At 44.3% G+C, this 17,937-nt stretch overlaps 1 protein-coding gene and 1 pseudogene across 5 annotated transcripts; one reads left to right on the top strand and one right to left on the bottom strand.

The window, feature by feature from the left end:
* Positions 1-327: 327 nt before the first annotated feature.
* TMEM219 (transmembrane protein 219) lies at positions 328-17,293 on the top strand. 5 transcript variants are annotated; one of them, NM_001244294.1, is made up of 6 exons: positions 328-431; positions 1,465-1,663; positions 1,757-1,946; positions 13,697-13,926; positions 15,943-16,109; positions 17,126-17,227. In NM_001244294.1, the coding sequence occupies exons 2-5, from the start codon at positions 1,499-1,501 to the stop codon at positions 16,075-16,077; spliced, it is 720 nt and encodes a 239-aa protein (NP_001231223.1). In that variant the 5' UTR covers positions 328-431; positions 1,465-1,498; the 3' UTR covers positions 16,078-16,109; positions 17,126-17,227.
* Positions 7,428-8,241, bottom strand: LOC132343857 (glutaredoxin-related protein 5, mitochondrial-like; annotated as a pseudogene).
* Positions 17,294-17,937: the final 644 nt, after the last annotated feature.

Below are 17,937 nucleotides of genomic sequence, written 5' to 3'. Positions count from 1 at the left end.
GACCAGAGCCCCACCCCCGGGCGGACCCCAAGTTTTACCCGGAACTAGGGCGCGGCTGGGCTGTGCTATTGGCACGGGTGGGAGACGAGCAGAAGAAAATTGCCTGCGACGAGATTCTCGTTGAAATGCCTCCATGATCCCCCCGGATGGACAGATTACTATTTCTGGATGCCTCTAGGATTACCTCCGATGCCTCTCTCCCTTTTACTCACCTCCCGTGGCGTTATTTCTTTCCCTTTGCCCCTGCATTGGATGTTCTTTTGGTACGCCCCAACCCGGACCGGGAGGGGCGAGGCGCCCTCGCAGAAGCACTGCGCATGCGAATCCCGCCGAGGCCGGGTGGGGCGGCTGGATGGGAGCATGGACCCCGCCCCTTCGCGACTCCACGCGTGACGTCGCGGGGGGCGCCGGCCTCCGCCCGGCTGCGAGCGGTGAGAGCGAGCGGCGGGCAGATCTGACGCTGCTAGAGCGGGAAGGGATGCGGGTGTTGAGTTTCTGCAGGAGGGGCTTGGCGGGGGAGGGGAGGCTTAGGGGCACCACCAGCCACCGACCTCGGGCTCTGCCCTCCCCCTTCCTGCCTTTTCCGTCCTTCCAGATGTGCCAGGACGGGAAACAGGGCCGGGGCTGAGCCTTGGTGACACCTGCATTTCCCTGGAGCCCTCCTTCTCCCCCAGCCCATCTGTTTATCTCACCTTCCAGATGTTCCTTTTCATCAGGCTGTCACTTCTCGCCAGGGAAAGAGCACTCACTTGGAAGAGGAGCCGGGTTTCAGACTTTGGCCCTTCCACTCCTTTGTTAAAGTGCCGGAACCTCAATTTTCCCCGTAGTTATTTTTGCCTTGTCCCACCTGGTTTTGAAGATCCATATGACCCAGAGAAATAGAAAGGAAATGAACATTTGTTCAGTTCTTGCAAGGCCAGGTACTAGGGCAACTTTTATCTGCCTCATTTAGTCCTCCCTATTTGATGTTCCTAGAACTCCCATTTCACAGATTTCTTAAACTCACACAGGTTCGCTGATTTGTCTCCTTGAGCCAGTGACCGGCAGAGGAGGATTTCAGTTGAGTTTAGCTCCAAAGTGGAGTTTTTTTGGTCCGACGCTTACTTGTCTGGACTCTGAGCTGGAACCTTGGCCAGACCATAGCCCCGGAACAGCTGCTTCCTGAATTTCTCCCCTGGAGAATTCTCCTTTTTGAGTTCCTTTTTCCAGCACAGCGTACTCTGCTCTGCTTCCGCCTTGATTACTTAAGAAATGAAATTCAGCAAACATTTATTGAGTGGTGCATGGAGATGAACACTCGGAGTTAAGAGCCTCGGATTCCTGTCCTGGCTCTGCCACACTGGCTGTGTGGCCTTGGACAAGTCCCTTCTCTTCCTGATGCTTTAACTTCCCTTTGAATGAAATGGGTAAGTGCCTTCTTACTGGCAGGCTCTTGTCCAGTTCTCCCTTCCTGTCCTCCCGCAGGCTGTTTCCGGAGGCTCAGACCCCTCTGCTCCCCATGGGCAGCTGCCAGGCAGGGCACTACCTGCATTTCTGCCTGGCCCACCACCCGCCTCTGGTCTGTGCCACTTTGATCCTGCTGCTTCTTGGCCTTTCTGGCTTGGGTCTTGGTGGTTTCCTCCTCACCCACAGGACTGACCTGCGCAGCCCTGACATCCCCCAGGTGAGTACTCACCCTCCTGCTCATCCATCCCCTGCAGGCCACTTCTTGCTGCTGACCTCCTCTCACCTCTCCTCACCTTCTTTTTGCACACAGGACTGGGTCTCCTTCTTGAGATCTTTTGGCCAGCTGACCCTGTGCCCCGTGAACGGGACAGTCACAGGGAAGGGGCGTGGGTCTCATATCGTGGGCTTACTGACCACCTTGAACTTCGGAGATGGTCCAGACAGGAACAAGACCCAGACATTCCAAGCCCAGGTCCAGGGTAGTCGGATGGGATTGAAAGGTGAGACCAAGGAGGAATTGTGGGGTTGGATATCAGAACACTCAGGGGTGGGGCCCTGCCTCTGACCTCACCATCCTGGTGACCTTGGCCACATCTCTGGGCCTTAATCACTTCTGCTATAATAGGACTAGGTATTTTCAGTGAACACAATGCCCACTGTGTATATTCTCGATAAATGTTTTCTCTGTCCCCTTCCAGCTTTGAGGGTCCTTTGATTCTATCCTTGGAGGTGTGGTGAGATTGGCAAGATTTGACCTAAAGTTCTTTCTCAGTCCTCTTCACCCCTTGAGGCTTCTGTTAGAGGCACCTTCTTTATTCCTCAGGGATATCAGAAAAGCATGTTCTATTTATTTAACCTAGTGTCTTTAGTCCCTGATACATGCTTGATACAGTGCCTGATAGCTCTGTGAGCTCTGTGTGCTATGAAGTACACAGAAAAATTAGGCATCTTCCATTCCCAAATTGCCAAGTTTTCTGGGAAAATGACGAGTGAGAGTGAGTTGGGGGTGCCATTAATTCCTGGGTGAGATTTGGCCTCAAGTTCCTTATCTAAAGACTGTGGAAATGAAGGAGGAGGAGAGAAAAGTGGAATTCTTAGACTTCTGTGGTCCTTTCCAACACTATCGTTCTAAGATTCTCCATGGAATCAATATGTGTATTTGTAGGGAGGCACACATATACGTATGTTGCCAGGTGAGAGTAGGTCTTTTTATTGTCAGATGTACATGTGTATGATCAGAGAGCAAGAGTAAAGGAATGTATATGATATATACAGACTTGGAACATTTTTTCCTGTTCTTTTTATGTAAAATATATATATATAAATATAAAAGATTCACATAACCATAAAACACACCTATTTAAAATGTACAAGTAAATGGCTTTTTTATATTAAAAAAAATGTTGCAACTGTCACCACTGTCCATTCTAGAACGTTTTCATTACCTGATGAAGAAATCCTGTTCCCATTAGCATGTACTTCCCTTTTTCTCCTAACCTTCCAGCCCTAGGCAACCAGTAATACTTTCTATCTCTGAAGATATACCTTTTCTGGACATTTCATATAATATGTTGTCTTTTGTGATTGGCTTCTTTTACTTAGCATAATGTTTTCAAGGTTCATCCATATTGTATGATATGTTAGTACTTCATTTCTTTTTATTGCTGAAAGGCATTCAGTATATGCATATTCCACATTTTATTTATCCATTCATCAGTTGATTGACATTTGAATTGTTTCCATTTCTTATGTGTTATGAATGATGCTGCTGTAAACACTAATGTACAAGTTATTGCATTATTCTGTGTTTTCATTTCTTTTGAGTATATACCTAGAAGTGGAGTTTCTGGGTCATATAGTAACTCTGTGTTTAAGGAACTGCTAGACTGTTTTCCAAAATGACTGTACCATTTTATATTCCTTCCAGCAGTGTATAAGAGTTCTAATTTCTTCACATTCTCACCAACACTGGTTATTGCCTGTTTTTTGACTATAGCCATCCTAGTCAGTGTGAAGTGATGTCTAATTACGTTTCTGATTTGCGTTTTCTTTTTTTATTGAAGTACAGTTGATTTACAGTGTTGTGTTAATTTATGCTGTACATCAAAGTGATTCAGTTATACATATATATATTCTTCTTCATATTCTTTTCCATTATGGTTTATCACAGAATATTGAATGTCCTGTGCTATACAGTAGGACCTTGTTGTTTATACAGTCTATATATAATAGTTGGCTAATCCCAGACTCTCAACCCGCCCCCGCCCCCACTTTCCCTCGGCAAACACAAGTCTGTTCTCTCTGTTTGTGAGTCTGTTTCTGTTTCATAGATACGTTCATTTGTGTTGTATTTTAGATTCTGCATATAAATAATATGGCATTTGTCTTTCTCTTTCTGACTTCACTTGGTGTGATCATCTCTAGGTCCATCCATGCTGCTGCAAATGGCATTATTTCACTCTTTTTATGGCTGAGTAGTAAGTATCTAGGTTGTTGCCAGGTCTTGGCTGTTGTGGGGTGCATGTGTCTTCTTGAATTATAGTTTTGTCTGGATATATGCCCAGGAGTGGGATTGCTGGATCCTATGGCAACTCTATTTTTAATTTTTTAGGGACCTTTCTTTCATACTGTTTTCTGTAGAGACTGCACTAGTTTACATTCCTACCAACAGCGTAAGAGGGTTCCCTTTTCTCTACACCTCTGTTAGGATTTGTTATTTTTAGACTTTTTGATGATGGTCATTCTGACCAGTGTGAAGTGGTACCTCATAGTTTGATTTGCATTCTTCTAATAATTAGCGATGATGAGCATCTTTTCATGTGCCTATTGGCCGTATCTATGTCTTCATTGGAGAAATGGCTGTTTAGTTCTTCTTCCCATTTTTTGATTTTGTTGGGTTTTTTTGTTTGTTTGAGTTGTATGAGCTGTTTGTATGTTTTGGAAATTCAGCCCTTATCAGTTGCATCATTTGATTTCCATTTTCTTGATGACTGATGATATTGAATATTTTTTTCATATGCTTATTTGGCCATTTGCGTATCTTCTTCAGAGAAATGTATATTCAGAGTCTTTGTTCATTTTAAAAATTGGACAACTTTTCTTTAAATTATTGAGTTGTAAGAGTCTCTTTTGTTTTCTAAATATATAGGATTCTTATCTGATGTATGATTTGCAAATTTTCTCTCCCATCTCTGGGTTGTCTTTTCACCTTGTTAATGGTATGCTTGGAAGCACAAAAGTTTTCATTTAGATGAGGTCCAGTTTCTATTTTTGTTGTTGTTACTGCTTGTGATTTTAGCATTATATCCAACAAGACTTTGCCTAACCCATGGTCACTAAATATAGGTTACTACTATTGTTTTCTTATAAGAATTTTGTATTTTTAGCTCTTACATTTAGATCTGTGATCAATTTTTAGTTAATTTTTTTGTGTATGGTGTGAGGATAGAGTCCAACTTTATTCATTTGCAGCTACTATTCAGTTGACCTGGCACATTTTGTTGAGAAGACTATTCTTTCCTCATTGAATAACCTTGGCACTCTTACTGAAAGCAATTGACCACAGACATATGGGTTTATTTCTGGATTCTCAGTTCTATTCCATTGATCTATGTCTCTACTTATGCTAGTACCACACTGTTTTGAGCACTGTAGCTTTGTAGTAAGTTTTGAAATCAGAAAATGTGAATTCTCATCTACAGCTGTACCACCCTGACTCAGAAGCTAAGCAGGGTGGAGCCTGGTTAATACTTGGATGGGAAAAAATGCGAACTCTCCAGCTTTGTTCTTTTTTTTAAAAAAAGATTGTTTTGGCTATTGCAGATCCCTTGAATTTTCATGTTATTTTTAGGATCAGCTTGTCAGTTTCTGCTTCTGCATGGTTAGAAACAAAGTTGTAACATTCAAGATTGTTTTGGACCAAGTAAAAAGTAATCACATATGATTGCATCATCTAAGCAGTAATTATTGAACACCTACTATGTACCAAGCACGGGGAATCGAGCAGTCTGTAAGATACGGATCCTCACCTCAAATCACTCACAATCTAGCAAGGATACAGATGTGAACAGAAGTAAATACCTTTCAGCATGTGCAGCAGAACAAAGGGTATAGCCAGAGAACTCCTAAGTCTATCAAGCAGGGATGGTGAAGACAGGCCTTTCCAAGGATATAGTAGGGCTTGAACTGAAGCTTGAGGGAGGCTTAAGAATGTGCCCTTTCGGCCAGTGCGTGCACGTGGGCACGGTTGCTGTTGTGTCCAGTTCTTTGTGACACTGTAGACTGTAGTCCACCAGGCTCCTCTGTCCATGGGATTCTCCAGGCAAGAATATTGAAGTGGCTTGCCATTTCCTCCTCCAGGGGATCTTCTCGACTTAGGGATCGAACCCGTGTCTCTTGCATCTCCTGCATTGGCAGGCAGATTCTTTACTGCTGAGCCACCTGGGAAGCCCAGAGGGAAGAACATATGCAAAAGCAGGCAGACGGGGATTACAATGGCACATTTAGGAACTTCCAGGGGTTCAGTTTGTTGCAGGGAAAGGAGTATTGATGAGTGGCAGGAGATGGATCTGAAGCAGCAGGCAGAATTCCATGAAGAGTCCCTTGTGCCAAGCCAAGGTAGTTGGACTTTTAACTATTATATTTGGCTTACTCAATGAGTTTAATCAGAAAGATAGTAGAATTTTGTTCTTTTGTTCTTTTTAAAAGATCATACTCTGTTGGCTGACTGCCTGGAAGGAATGGGTCAAGGTGCATGAAGACCAGTTAGGAGGTGATTGTGATAAAAAGATGATAAGGACTTCCTGCTGACCCAGTGGTTAAGACTGTGCACTTCTAATGCAGGGGCATGGGTTCATTCCCTGGTTAGGGAACTAAGATCCACTTGCAGTGTAACACAGCTCCCCAGACGGTGGTGTGAAAGAGGGGGACTGATTTGAGAGAGTTGATAGAAGTGTAAGATGGATAGGATTTGGTGAGAGATTTGATTTGAGGAACGTAGAAGAAAAGGGAATTCTCTTATAAATTTCACAAATGTGTTTCTCAGTTGCAATTATGATGTATATACTGGTTTGTATTTTTTTTTTCACTTTATGACATCATGTTTTCTATATTACTGAATGGCCAGAACACTATTATTTTAATGGATATAAATTGATCTGTTAATTGGTTAGACCAATCTTTGTTAATGCTTTCTCTATTGATAAACATTTTTGTTTTCTATTTTTTGATATTTTTCATGAAATTACAATAAACACTTGGTATACTTTGCATTTTTCTTTTGAATCCTTTTCTTAGGATTTCTTAGTTTCTACAAGTGGTATTACTGAGGCAAAGTATGGACATTTTTTTAAATACCCAAATTCATTTTGTTGTGGAATCAGATTACATAGAAATGTACAGAGCAAATGTAAAACTCTTCCTTACCTCCCCTGAAGAGTCCACAGTTTGCTGGGCATCCTCTCGGTCCTTCTCTGTCTCCATTTAACATTGCAACAGAAACAACCAAATTGTCCTCTAAAAGTGTCACCTGTGAAGAGTGCCCCTTTCTCCACATTTCAACAGCTCTTGTTATTATCACTCCTTTTAATTTTTACCAATTTAATGGTCCAAGGAACTACCTGATTTTTATTTTATTTTTTTAGTGAAACAAGTAAATTGTTTATTAGGAAAAAAGAGTACAGTATGTGTGGATAGACACATAGGCAAACTCAGAGAGAGTCATACCCTTCTGGTAGTTTAAATCACTTGTGACGCATAGGCAAACTCAGAGAGAGAGTCATACCCTTGTGGTAGTTTAAATCACTTGTGTGGGGCATTTCTTTTGGGTTTCCTCTTTCCTGGGTTGGCAGTTTATTTTTTAAAAAGCTAAAAACCCGGTTGTCTTATTTTCTTCCTTGTCCATCATTTTTCTTAGCAGAACAAGTTGCAAAAAACTGGGGAGGGGGATTATATTATCTTTGCAGACTGACATATTTGCGGAGGACCTGTAAATAACAATGATTCAAAAGCTCCTAGGTTTACTCGTGGATCAGGCAAAGAGCAAAGGACAACACAAGAAGGAATTTTGTTTACAACATCATAATATGACATCGATTATGACAGTGCATTGGTTACGATTATGTTCACAATGGGATATTCCTTGCCCAAACACCAGACAGGCTAAAATCACCCAGCTGCTTACAAATTGGAGAAAGCAGTGCAAGCAGTCATCTGAAGAGTGGGAACCCGAATGGGTAAGGCTTCTCTGGTGGTGAGACTCTTGACACCAACGGCTCCTCGCCCGGGCCCCCCTCCCTCACTTGAATCTTGGTCTTTTGTTTCATCTAAGAGGGCGGAGCGGATCTCCAGCTTTTTCAGTTCTTCTACCAGGTCCTTGTGGTGCATTGTCACAGCCCTCCATGGACTCGCCGTTGAGGTGCACTTGCGGGACAGTGGAATAGTCTTTAATACCTTGCTGGAGCTGGCGGTGGTCCAGCATGTTGTGGGCCAGGTAGTCACGGACGCCGTGGAGCTGCAGGATCTGCACCACGGTGTTGCTGAAGCCACATTGGGCTGCTCCGGCGTCCCCCCGAGGAAGAGCACCACCTTGTCCTTCTTCACCAATGCGTCCAGGTGTTCCCAAGAGCCGCTGCCACCCAAGCGTTCTGCCCCTCACGCCCAGGATCTGCAGGCCGCTACCTGCACCGCGCCCACAGTGGAGCAGAGCTGCTGCCACCTGGCCCAGGGACCTGCTCATCCCCGCGTGCTGGCCAGAGCCCTCGGCCCCTGGCGACCTGCGCTGGCCCCTGGCGACCTGGGCTAGCCACTGGCCAGTCATTTTGATTTGCCTAAGTCCGTATTTGGTATATCACAGGATCCTCCCATGTATGCTCACGCATCTCTAAGCCAAGGGGGATTCCAGCAAAAAGGCCTGTGGATAGTTTAGCATCACTCCCTTTTTGACCTCCAAGGAGTTTTCTAGACAGGAAGGTCTCCTTGACCTAAAGAGTGAGGAATATGTGGTCTCTTATCTGGGTAGGGCCTAGCCTCTCTTGATTGTCCTGTTATGAATATTTTGGAGTTGCTGACCACAGGGAATGAACTCCCAATTGTTCACCCGGTGAAGATGGGCACATCTACCGCCTGCCTCAATCTGACATTGAAAACAGAGCCCCAGGTTGAAATTTTTTTACCCTGAACCCCAACGGTCCCATTGCCTGCTAAAACAAAAAGACCAACATTCTTCATAGAATTTAAACAAGACTATGTTCAGAATCTTGTAAATAATCCTTAAAATGTCATGATACAACCAAAATTATTCACCATATAAGGACCACAAAAATTTTAACTTGCACAGGAAAGAATGATCAATAGATGTCAAAATAGAATACACATGACAGAATTATTCGACAAAGATTTTAAGTCAGCCATTATAAAAACGCTCAATCAAGAACAGTCTTAAATGCTAACAATAGTCTGTAAAGAAATAGAGAACATAAAGATGTAAGTGCAAATTTTAGAATTGAAAATCACAACAACCAAAATTAGAAACTCACTGGCTGGACTCAGTAGCAGACAGGAAAGAGTGTGAACTTTGACTTTTGTTGTTGTTTAGTCACTAAGTTGTGTACAGCTCTTTTGTTTTTGTGACCCACCAGACTCCTTTGTCCATGGAATTTTCCAGGCAAGAGTACTCAAGTGGGTTGCCCTTTCCTTCTACATGATTTTTTTAATTAATTAATTTATTTTTTATTGAAGGATAATTGCTTACACTGATAGGATACTGAAAGAGAAACTCCCCAGGTCAGTAGGTGCCTAATATGCTACTGGAGATCAGTGGAGAAATAACTCCAGAAAGAATGAAGAGATGGAGCCAAAGCAAAAACAATACCCAGTTGTGGATGTGACTGGTGATAGAAGCAAGGTCTGATGCTGTAAAGAGCAATATTGCATAGGAACCTGGAATGTCAGGTCCATGAATCAAGGCAAATTGGAAGTGGTCAAACAGGAGATGGCAAGAGTGAATGTCGACATTCTAGGAATCAGTAAACTAAAATGGACTGGAATGGGTAAATTTAACTCAGATGACCATTGTATCTACTACTGTGGGCAGGAATCCCTCAGAAGAAATGGAGTAGCCATCATGGTCAACAAAAGAATCCGAAATGCAGTACTTGGATGCAGTCTCAAAAACGACAGAATGATCTCTGTTCGTTTCCAAGGCAAACAATTCAATGTCACGGTAATCCAAGCCTGTGCCCCAACCAGTAACACTGAAGAAGCTGAACGGTTCTATGAAGAGCTACAAGACCTTTTAGAACTAAACACCCCCAAAAGATGTCCTTTTCATTATAGGGGACTGGAATGCAAAAGTAGGAAGTCAAGAAGCACCTGGAGTAATAGGCAAATTTGGCCTTGGAGTACGGAATGAAGCAGGGCAAAGGCTAATAGAGTTTTGCCGAGAGAAAGCACCGGTCATAGTAAACACCCTCTTCCAACAACACAAGAGAAGACTCTACACACGGATATCACCAGATGGTCAACACTGAAATCAGATTGATTATATTCTTTGCAGCCAAAGATGGAGAAGCGCTATACAGTCAGCAAAAACAAGACCAGGAGCTGACTGTGGCTCAGATCATGAACTCCTTATTGCCAAATTCAGGCTTAAATCGGAGAAGGCAATGGCACCCCACTCCAGTACTCTTGCCTGGAAAATCCCATGGATGGAGGAGCCTGGTGGGCTGCAGTCCATGGGGTCGCGAAGAGTCAGACACAACTGAGCGACTTCACTTTCACTTTTCACTTTCCTGCATTGGAGAAGGAAATGGCAACCCACTCCAGTGTTCTTGCCTGGAGAATCCCAGGGATGGGGGAGCCTGGTGGCTGCCGTCTATGGGGTCACACAGTTGGACATGACTGAAGTGGCTTAACAGTAGCAACAGCAGCAGCAGCAGAAGGCTTAAATTGAAGAAAGTAGGGAAAACCACTAGACCATTCAGGTATGACCTAAATCAAATCCCTTATGATTATACAGTGGAAGTGAGAAATAGATTTAAGGGACTAGGTCTGATAGAGACAGTGCCTGATGAACTATGGATGGAGGTTCGTGAGATTGTACAGGAGACAGGGATCAAGACCATCCCATGGAAAAGAAATGCAAAAAAGCAAAATGGCTGTCTGAGGAGGACTTACAAATAGCCGTGAAAAGAAGAGAAGCGAAAAGCAAAGGAGAAAAGGAAAGATACAAGCATCTGAATGCAGAGTTCCAAAGAATAGCAAGGAGAGATAAGAAGGCCTTCCTCAGCGATCAATGCAAAGAAATAGAGGAAAACAACAGAATAGGAAAGACTAGAGATCTCTTCAAGAAAACTAGAGATACCAAGGGAACATTACATGCAAAGATGGGCTCGATAAAGGACAGAAATGGTATGGACCTAACAGAAGCAGAAGATATTAAGAAAAGGTGGCAAGATTACACAGAAGAACTGTACAAAAAAGATCTTTACGACCAAGATAATCACGATGGTGTGATCACTCACCTAGAGCCAGACATCCTGAAATGTGAAGTCAGGTGGGTCTTAGAAAGCATCACTATGAACAAAGCTAGTGGAGGTGATGGAATTCCAGTTGAACTATTTCAAATCCTGAAAGATGATGCTGTGAAAGTGCTGCACTCAATATGCCAGCAAATTTGGAAAACTCAGCAGTGGCCACAGGACTGGAAAAGGTCAGTTTTCATTCCACTCCCAAAGAAAGGCAATGCCAAAGAATGTTCAAACTACCACACAATTGCACTCATCTCACACGCTAGTAAAGTAATGTTCAAAAATTCTCCAAGCCAGGCTTCAGCAATACGTGAACTGTGAACTTCCAGGTGTTCAAGCTGGTTTTAGAAAAGGCAGAGGAATCAGAGATCAAATTGCCAACATCCGGTGGATCATGGAAAAAGCAAGAGAGTTCCAGAAAAACATCTATTTCTGCTTTATTGACTATGCCAAAGCCTTTGACTTTGTGGATCACAATAAACTGGAAAATTCTGAAAGAGATGGGAATACCAGACCACCTGACCTGCCTCTTGAGAAACCTGTATGCAGGTCAGGAAGCAACAGTTAGAACTGGACATGGAACAACAGACTGGTTCCAAATAGGAAAAGGAGTACATCAAGGCTGTATATTGCCACCCTGCTTATTTAACTTATACACAGAGTACATCATGAGAAACACTGGCCTGGAAGAAGCACAAGCTGGAATCAAGATTGCTGGGAGAAATATCAATAACCTCAGATATGCAGATGACACCACCCTTATGGCAGAAAGTTAAGAGGAACTAAAGAGCCTCTTGATGAAAGTGAAAGAGGAGAGTGAAAAAGTTGGCTTAAAGCTCAACATTCAGAAAACTAAGATCATGGCATCTGGTTCCATCACTTCATAGGAAATAGATGGGGAAACAGTGGAAACAGTGTCAGACTTTATTTTGGGGGGCTCCAAAATCACTGCAGATGGTGACTGCAGCCGTGACATTAAAAGACGCTTACTCCTTGGAAGGAAAGTTATGACCAACCTAGATAGCATATTAAAAAGCAGAGATATTACTTTGCCAACAAAGGTCCGTCTAGTCAAGGCTATGGTTTTTCCAGTGGTCATGTATGGATGTGAGAGTTGGACTGTGAAGAAAGCTAAGCACCGAAGAATTGAGGCTTTGGAACTGTGGTGTTGGAGAAGACTCTTGAGAGTCCCTTGGACTGCAAGGAGATCCAACCAGTCCATCCTAAAGGAGATCAGTCCCGGGTGTTCATTGGAAGGACTGATGCTAAAGCTGAAACTCCAATACTTTGGCCACCTGATGTGAAGAGCTGACTCATTGGAAAAGACCCTGATGCTGGGAGGGACTGGGGGCAGGAGGAGAAGGGGACGACAGAGGATGAGATGGCTAGATGGCATCACCAACTCGATGGACATGAGTCTGGGTGAACTCTGGGAGTTGGTGATGCACAGGGAGGCCTAGCGTGCTGCAATTCATGGGGTCGCAAAGGGTGGGACACGACTGAGCGACTGAACTGAACTGAACTGAAATTGCTTACAGAATTGTGCTGTTTTCTGTCAAACCTCAACATGAATCAGCCATAGGTATACATATATCCCCTCCCTTTTGAAGCTCCTTCCCACTCCTACCTGATTTTTAAAAATTAATTTCTTTGGCCACTTCCAGTCTTAGTTTCAGCATGAGGACTCTAACAGTGGTGTGAGGGCTTAGTTGCTCTGCAGCATGTGGGCTCTTAATTCCCTGACCGGGAATTGAACCTGCATCCCTTGCATTAGAAAGGTAGATTCTGAACCACTGAACCACCAGGGAAGTTCCTGGAATTACCTGATTGTTTTAATTTGCTTTCTCCTGATTGCTAGTGAAGCTGAGCAATTTTCGTACAGGTTTATTGGCCATTTTCATGTATTCTCTGAATTTCCTATTCATATCCTTTAGTTATTTTTCTTTCAAGATATTTATCTTATGATTTTTTTAAGATCTTTATACATTCTGGATAGTAAACACTTTTGCCAATTAAATATGCCATAGGTATTTTCAGTCATTCTATTACTTTCTTCTTTTTTTAAAACTTACCTTTCATTGTGTGGAAGCCTTTAATTCTTACGAAATTTATTGCTCTTGTCCTCAGGCTTTTAAGTTTTGTGTCTTTTTTTGGAAGGCCTTTGTTTCCCACTTTAAAATGAGAAAATATTCTTCTCTGTTTTCTTTTAATACCTACTTAGGTTTTTTTTTTTTGTTTTAGTTTATTTACAAAAGCTCTTTAATACATCTGGACTTTATAGTGTCAGGTAACAGTCTAACTTTTTTTCCAAATGGAAATTGTCCCAGGGCCATTGACTGAGTAGGCCATTCTTTTTCTACTAATTTGAAATGAGATGTGAACTTTTTAATGGATTTGGGTACCTAGTAGAAAACTTTCTTCAGAAGAACAAACTAGTTTATAGAAATTGATAGCAGCAGTGTGTATCTATCTCAGTTTTACTGCAGCCTTCTGAGAACTGGTATGACCGTTTATTGATTGTGAGCTAACTTAAATTTTGTTTATATTGGTACGCAGTTGTTTTCATTTCTCAGTGACATAAATGATGGTATTAAAGGACTTTCTTGAATACAATCAATACCAAAATACCTGGTACTGTAGGAAGCCTACAGAAATGAATAGATGTCTAAAGATGGATACCTCCCAGAATTTTCTTAACATCTCCTCCCCTGTGCCTCTCATAGGATCTTTTGCAAGAGAGCTGGTCCTCGTTACGGCCAGGGTGACCACAGAAAGGACCCCAGGAACCTGCCTGTATTTTAGTGCTATTCCAGAAATCCTGCCCTCCAGCCAGCCACCGATACCCTGCTCAGAGGAGGGAGCAGGAAATGCCACCCTGAGCCCTAGAATGTCTGAGGAGTGTGTCGGTGTCTGGAGCCACGAAGGTCTTGTGCTCACCAAGTTGCTCACCTCGGTAAGAGCCTCAGTAAACTTTGTCGGGCTTTCATAAACTGCCGTGCTGACTGCTGTGTTGTGAAGGCCCCTGGAGGTAGCTTTACCAAGGGGGAAAAGCACAGGCTTTATAATCTTGCCGCAGAGGCTGTGTGACCTTGAGCAAGCATGTGGACCTTTCAGAACCTCAGCTTCCTCATCTGTAAAATAGCAAACATGATACTATCTCCTCCTCCTCCTACTACTACTACTAAGTCGCTTCAGTCGTGTCCGACTCTGTGCGACCCCATAGATGGCAGCCCATTAGGCTCCACCGACCCTGGGATTCTCCAGGCAAGAACACTGGAGTGGGTTGTCATTTCCTTCTCCAATGCATGAAAGTGAAAAGTGAAAGTGAAGTCACTCAGTCGTGTCTGACTCTTAGCGACCCCATGAACTGCAGCCTACCAGGCTCCTCCGTCCATGGGATTTTCCAGGCAAGAGTACTGGAGTGGGGTGCCATTGCCTTCTCCGGATACTATCTCCTAGTACTAACAAATAAGGATAAATGAGAATGAATGTAAAGTGCCTAGTACAATGCCTGGTACATAATAGATTGGATAAATGTTAGCTATTACTATTAACAGTTGTCTTTAGATACAATAAAACATGATTTTAACCTCAAAGGAGTTCAGAAGCAGTAATAAAAGGCAGAATGGGCTAATTGCTATCGGAGAGATGTGAGCAAAGTGTTATTCAAACAGAGTGAGGACCAATTAACTCTTAACTTGCACGTTTATGGGGAGTGCTTCACCAAGAAGGTGGCACTTAAGAAAGGGAATTGTTTACAGTAGTTTATAATGTACAAAGTGTTTTCAGGTTCATTATCTTATTTGATCTTAAAATAGCCTTTTGAGGTAGCTGTTATTATCCCATTTTACAGATGAGGAAACAGAGGGAGTGAATTGCCCCAGGCCATACAACTGGTTAAGTTGGCAGAGCCAGGATTGAAACCTGCAGTGTCTGACTTCCAAGTCTGAGGCTCATTCTGCCCTGTCAGGGTGATCCTTGCAGAATGAGGAAGACTTGGGCCAGGAATGCCATAGAGGGGTTTCGGGAGAGGGGAGGGAGACACGTTCCAGGCAAAGGGATTAGGATGAGCACAGGCCTGGGGATTGAAAAGTGTTCAGTGTTCGGGGGCACTCCACGATGAGGGCTTAGAAATGACTTGGGGAAGAGGCAAAGAGATGCAGGGGCCAGGTCATGATGCACCGTGATGCCTGGCTAAGATGCTATGATTTGATAACTGCAGGTCACAGGATTCCCTGGTGCTGGGTGGACAAGACTGGCTAAGTGGAGGAGAGAGACAGTTAGGAGGCTGCTGCATACACTTCCCTCAGATTTGTAAAGACCCTGGTGAGGAACATGACCTGGGAGCTTGGAATCCAGAGGTCTTGGTTTCCAGACCTGGCCCTGCTTACACATTTCAAAACATAGACAGTAGTGAACTTCCCTGTCTCTTGGCATCATTACAATATTCAACTTAATGTTTGAGAAAGAAAGTAGACAAGTGTTAAATTCTATAAAAATAGAGGGCTTTCCTGGTGGCTCAGTGGTAAAGAATCCACCTGCCAATGCAGGAGACATGGGTTCGATCCCTGGACCGGGAGGATCGCACATGCCATGGAGCAGCTCAGCCCCTGTGCCACAACTACTGAGCCCACGTGCTGCAACTGTTGAAGCCCTCATGCCTAAGAGCCTGTGCTCTACAGCAGGAGAAGCTACCTCAATGAAAAGCCCTCACGCCACAACTAGAGTAGCCCCCACTCTCTGCAACTAGAGAAAAGCCCACGCAGTCACAAAGACCTAGCACAGCCAAAAATAAATAAAAATAACGTTTTCCCTTTAGTTGTTCCCTGGATATGGAGATCCTTTTCCCCCATGAAGGCTCTCTCTATAGCCCTTGGGCTGGGGGCGTCTAAGATGTCTTCTTCCCCAGGGAAGATCCTCCACAGACCCTCTCCATCATTCCTCCTCCCCTCCCCATCCCCACTCCTAGGAGGAGCTGACTCTGTGTGGCTCTCGGCTGCTGGTTTTGGGCTTCTTCCTGATTCTGTTCTGTGGCCTCTGCTGTCTCACTGCTGCATGCTTCCATCCGCGCCGGGAGTCCCACTGGTCTAGAACCCGGCTCTGAGGGCTCTGGCCTAGTTCCTGTCTTGTTCTCAGGTAAGGTTCTTTGACTCAGTCCTGTAGGAATAGGGGATGAGGTGGGGGTGGCAGTTCTGAGACAGAGCCATTCCTAAACAATACGGTTTGGTTTTACTTATTTCTGTACTCTATACAGATGGAATCATACACATTCTTCTGTGACTGACTTCTTTCAGTTAATACTCTGACTTTAAGATTCATAGCTGTAGTTCATGTCCAAGCTTTTTGGCAACAGTGGTGAATTAAGAGGGTTGAAATTTGATGATGTGCCCTGGATATAAATCCTATTTGTCTTGCTTTTTTCATGAAATTCTGATGCCAGTTTTATGATGTAAATTTTGTGAAATTCATCTTGAGCTGCTCAAAAGGATTGATGATGCCCATTTACTAGACACATGCTATGTGCCCAAGTACTTCACATGCACCTTCTCTTTTACATTAGCCATCATTGCATTTAGAAAAAGTTCTGCCAACAGGATCTTTGGAGGGACACAGCCCGCAAAGTGAGGGTGGGACATATTGGCTGGCTAGTTAGTGTGCTCGCTCATTAAAGTAAAAAAATTCTGTAAAAAAAATCTTATCTTTTCAGGTGAGTCTCGTATATAATTTGAGAGTCATTTTATTGTGTACCTAGCTCTTAAACTATTTTCAGCTTCTGCTGGCTGCTGTGCCCTAGGAAGTCCCTGTGGGAGAACAGGAAACAGCCCAGGCCCAAGGAAGAGCGCTAACCAGAGGATCGACCTTTACGATCAACTTTGCTTATCTTGCTTAGGGCTAGGCCTGACTACTGCAGCCACCTACTTGGGTTGGGAAAAGGTGAAACCCTCTCAGCCTTTCTTAGATCTGAGCAGATTGGAAAAGGAAGGCTTTCTGGCTCCTGGCAGGTCCTGGGGTCCAGAGGCCATCTCACTTGGAATAAATGCCTGTGCTTATCTCTAGTTGTCACTTCCTCTGCTCCTTCCTCAATTTCTGCAACCATCCCAGAGCTTCCTCCAAGGGCCCTCTGACCTGCCGTCTTTTTTCTTTCTTTCCAGGTGTGGATCAACTTCTTGGGACTTGATTCTGAGTTGGAAGAGATGTTACAAAAAGTGGAGAGCTGGAATGTGGGAGGAAATAAAAGGCTTTTTTGCTCAGTGTTTTCCGGGGTGTTGATTGGGGGTTGGATTGAGGTGGGAATTTTAGGGTAGGAAGGCTAGGGAGGTTTGGGGTATTTTTCCTTGTTGACTCTTTAGGTTAGGGAACGGGTTTAAGGCATAGATGACTGCAGTTTTCGAGTGTGGTCGTGGAAATGGATTGACATAAATGCAGTGTGACCTTGTGCAGGTCATCCTCAGTCTCCTGATGGGATTTGAGTTTTCCTAGCAAAGATTCCTCGAACTTGGAAGCCCACGCCCAGGCTGGATAGTTACTAACCAGGACAGTCCGTTTTCCCGCCTTTCCCGCGCCCAGCGGCAGTCTTCCCTTACCCCTCCCAACCTCTACCCTGCACGCAGGCGCAGATCACGGCTTCTCATTTCCTTCCACCCGCGCCCCCTCAAAGCTTCCCCTAGCAACAAGCTCGGGCTCCGCGCAAAGGCGGGGCGAACGCATGCGCCGCATCTCTTTCCACCACCAGTTGTCGGACAGCGCGCTGGTCTCCTCCCTCTCTTAAGACTAACCCTTCTCCCCGCCTCTTCCCACCCAGGGTCCGCGTGGCGGGGCGCGCGCGCACTCTGGCTGGGCTGCTGCCCAGCTCTCTGGCAGCAGCGGTGAGGGAAGAGGGGCGGGGCTGTTTCCTTTGGGGCCCCGCCCCCCTTGGCCCGGCGTCCTCACCGCGCTTGCGCGCTCCCGCCCGGTCTCCATCTTG

Source organism: Bos taurus, chromosome 25 (genome assembly GCF_002263795.3).
Source record: "Bos taurus isolate L1 Dominette 01449 registration number 42190680 breed Hereford chromosome 25, ARS-UCD2.0, whole genome shotgun sequence".
NCBI lineage: Eukaryota > Metazoa > Chordata > Mammalia > Artiodactyla > Bovidae > Bos > Bos taurus.
The sequence above is the reverse complement of the archived record's forward strand: the minus strand, read 5'-3'. Positions and strand labels throughout refer to the sequence as shown.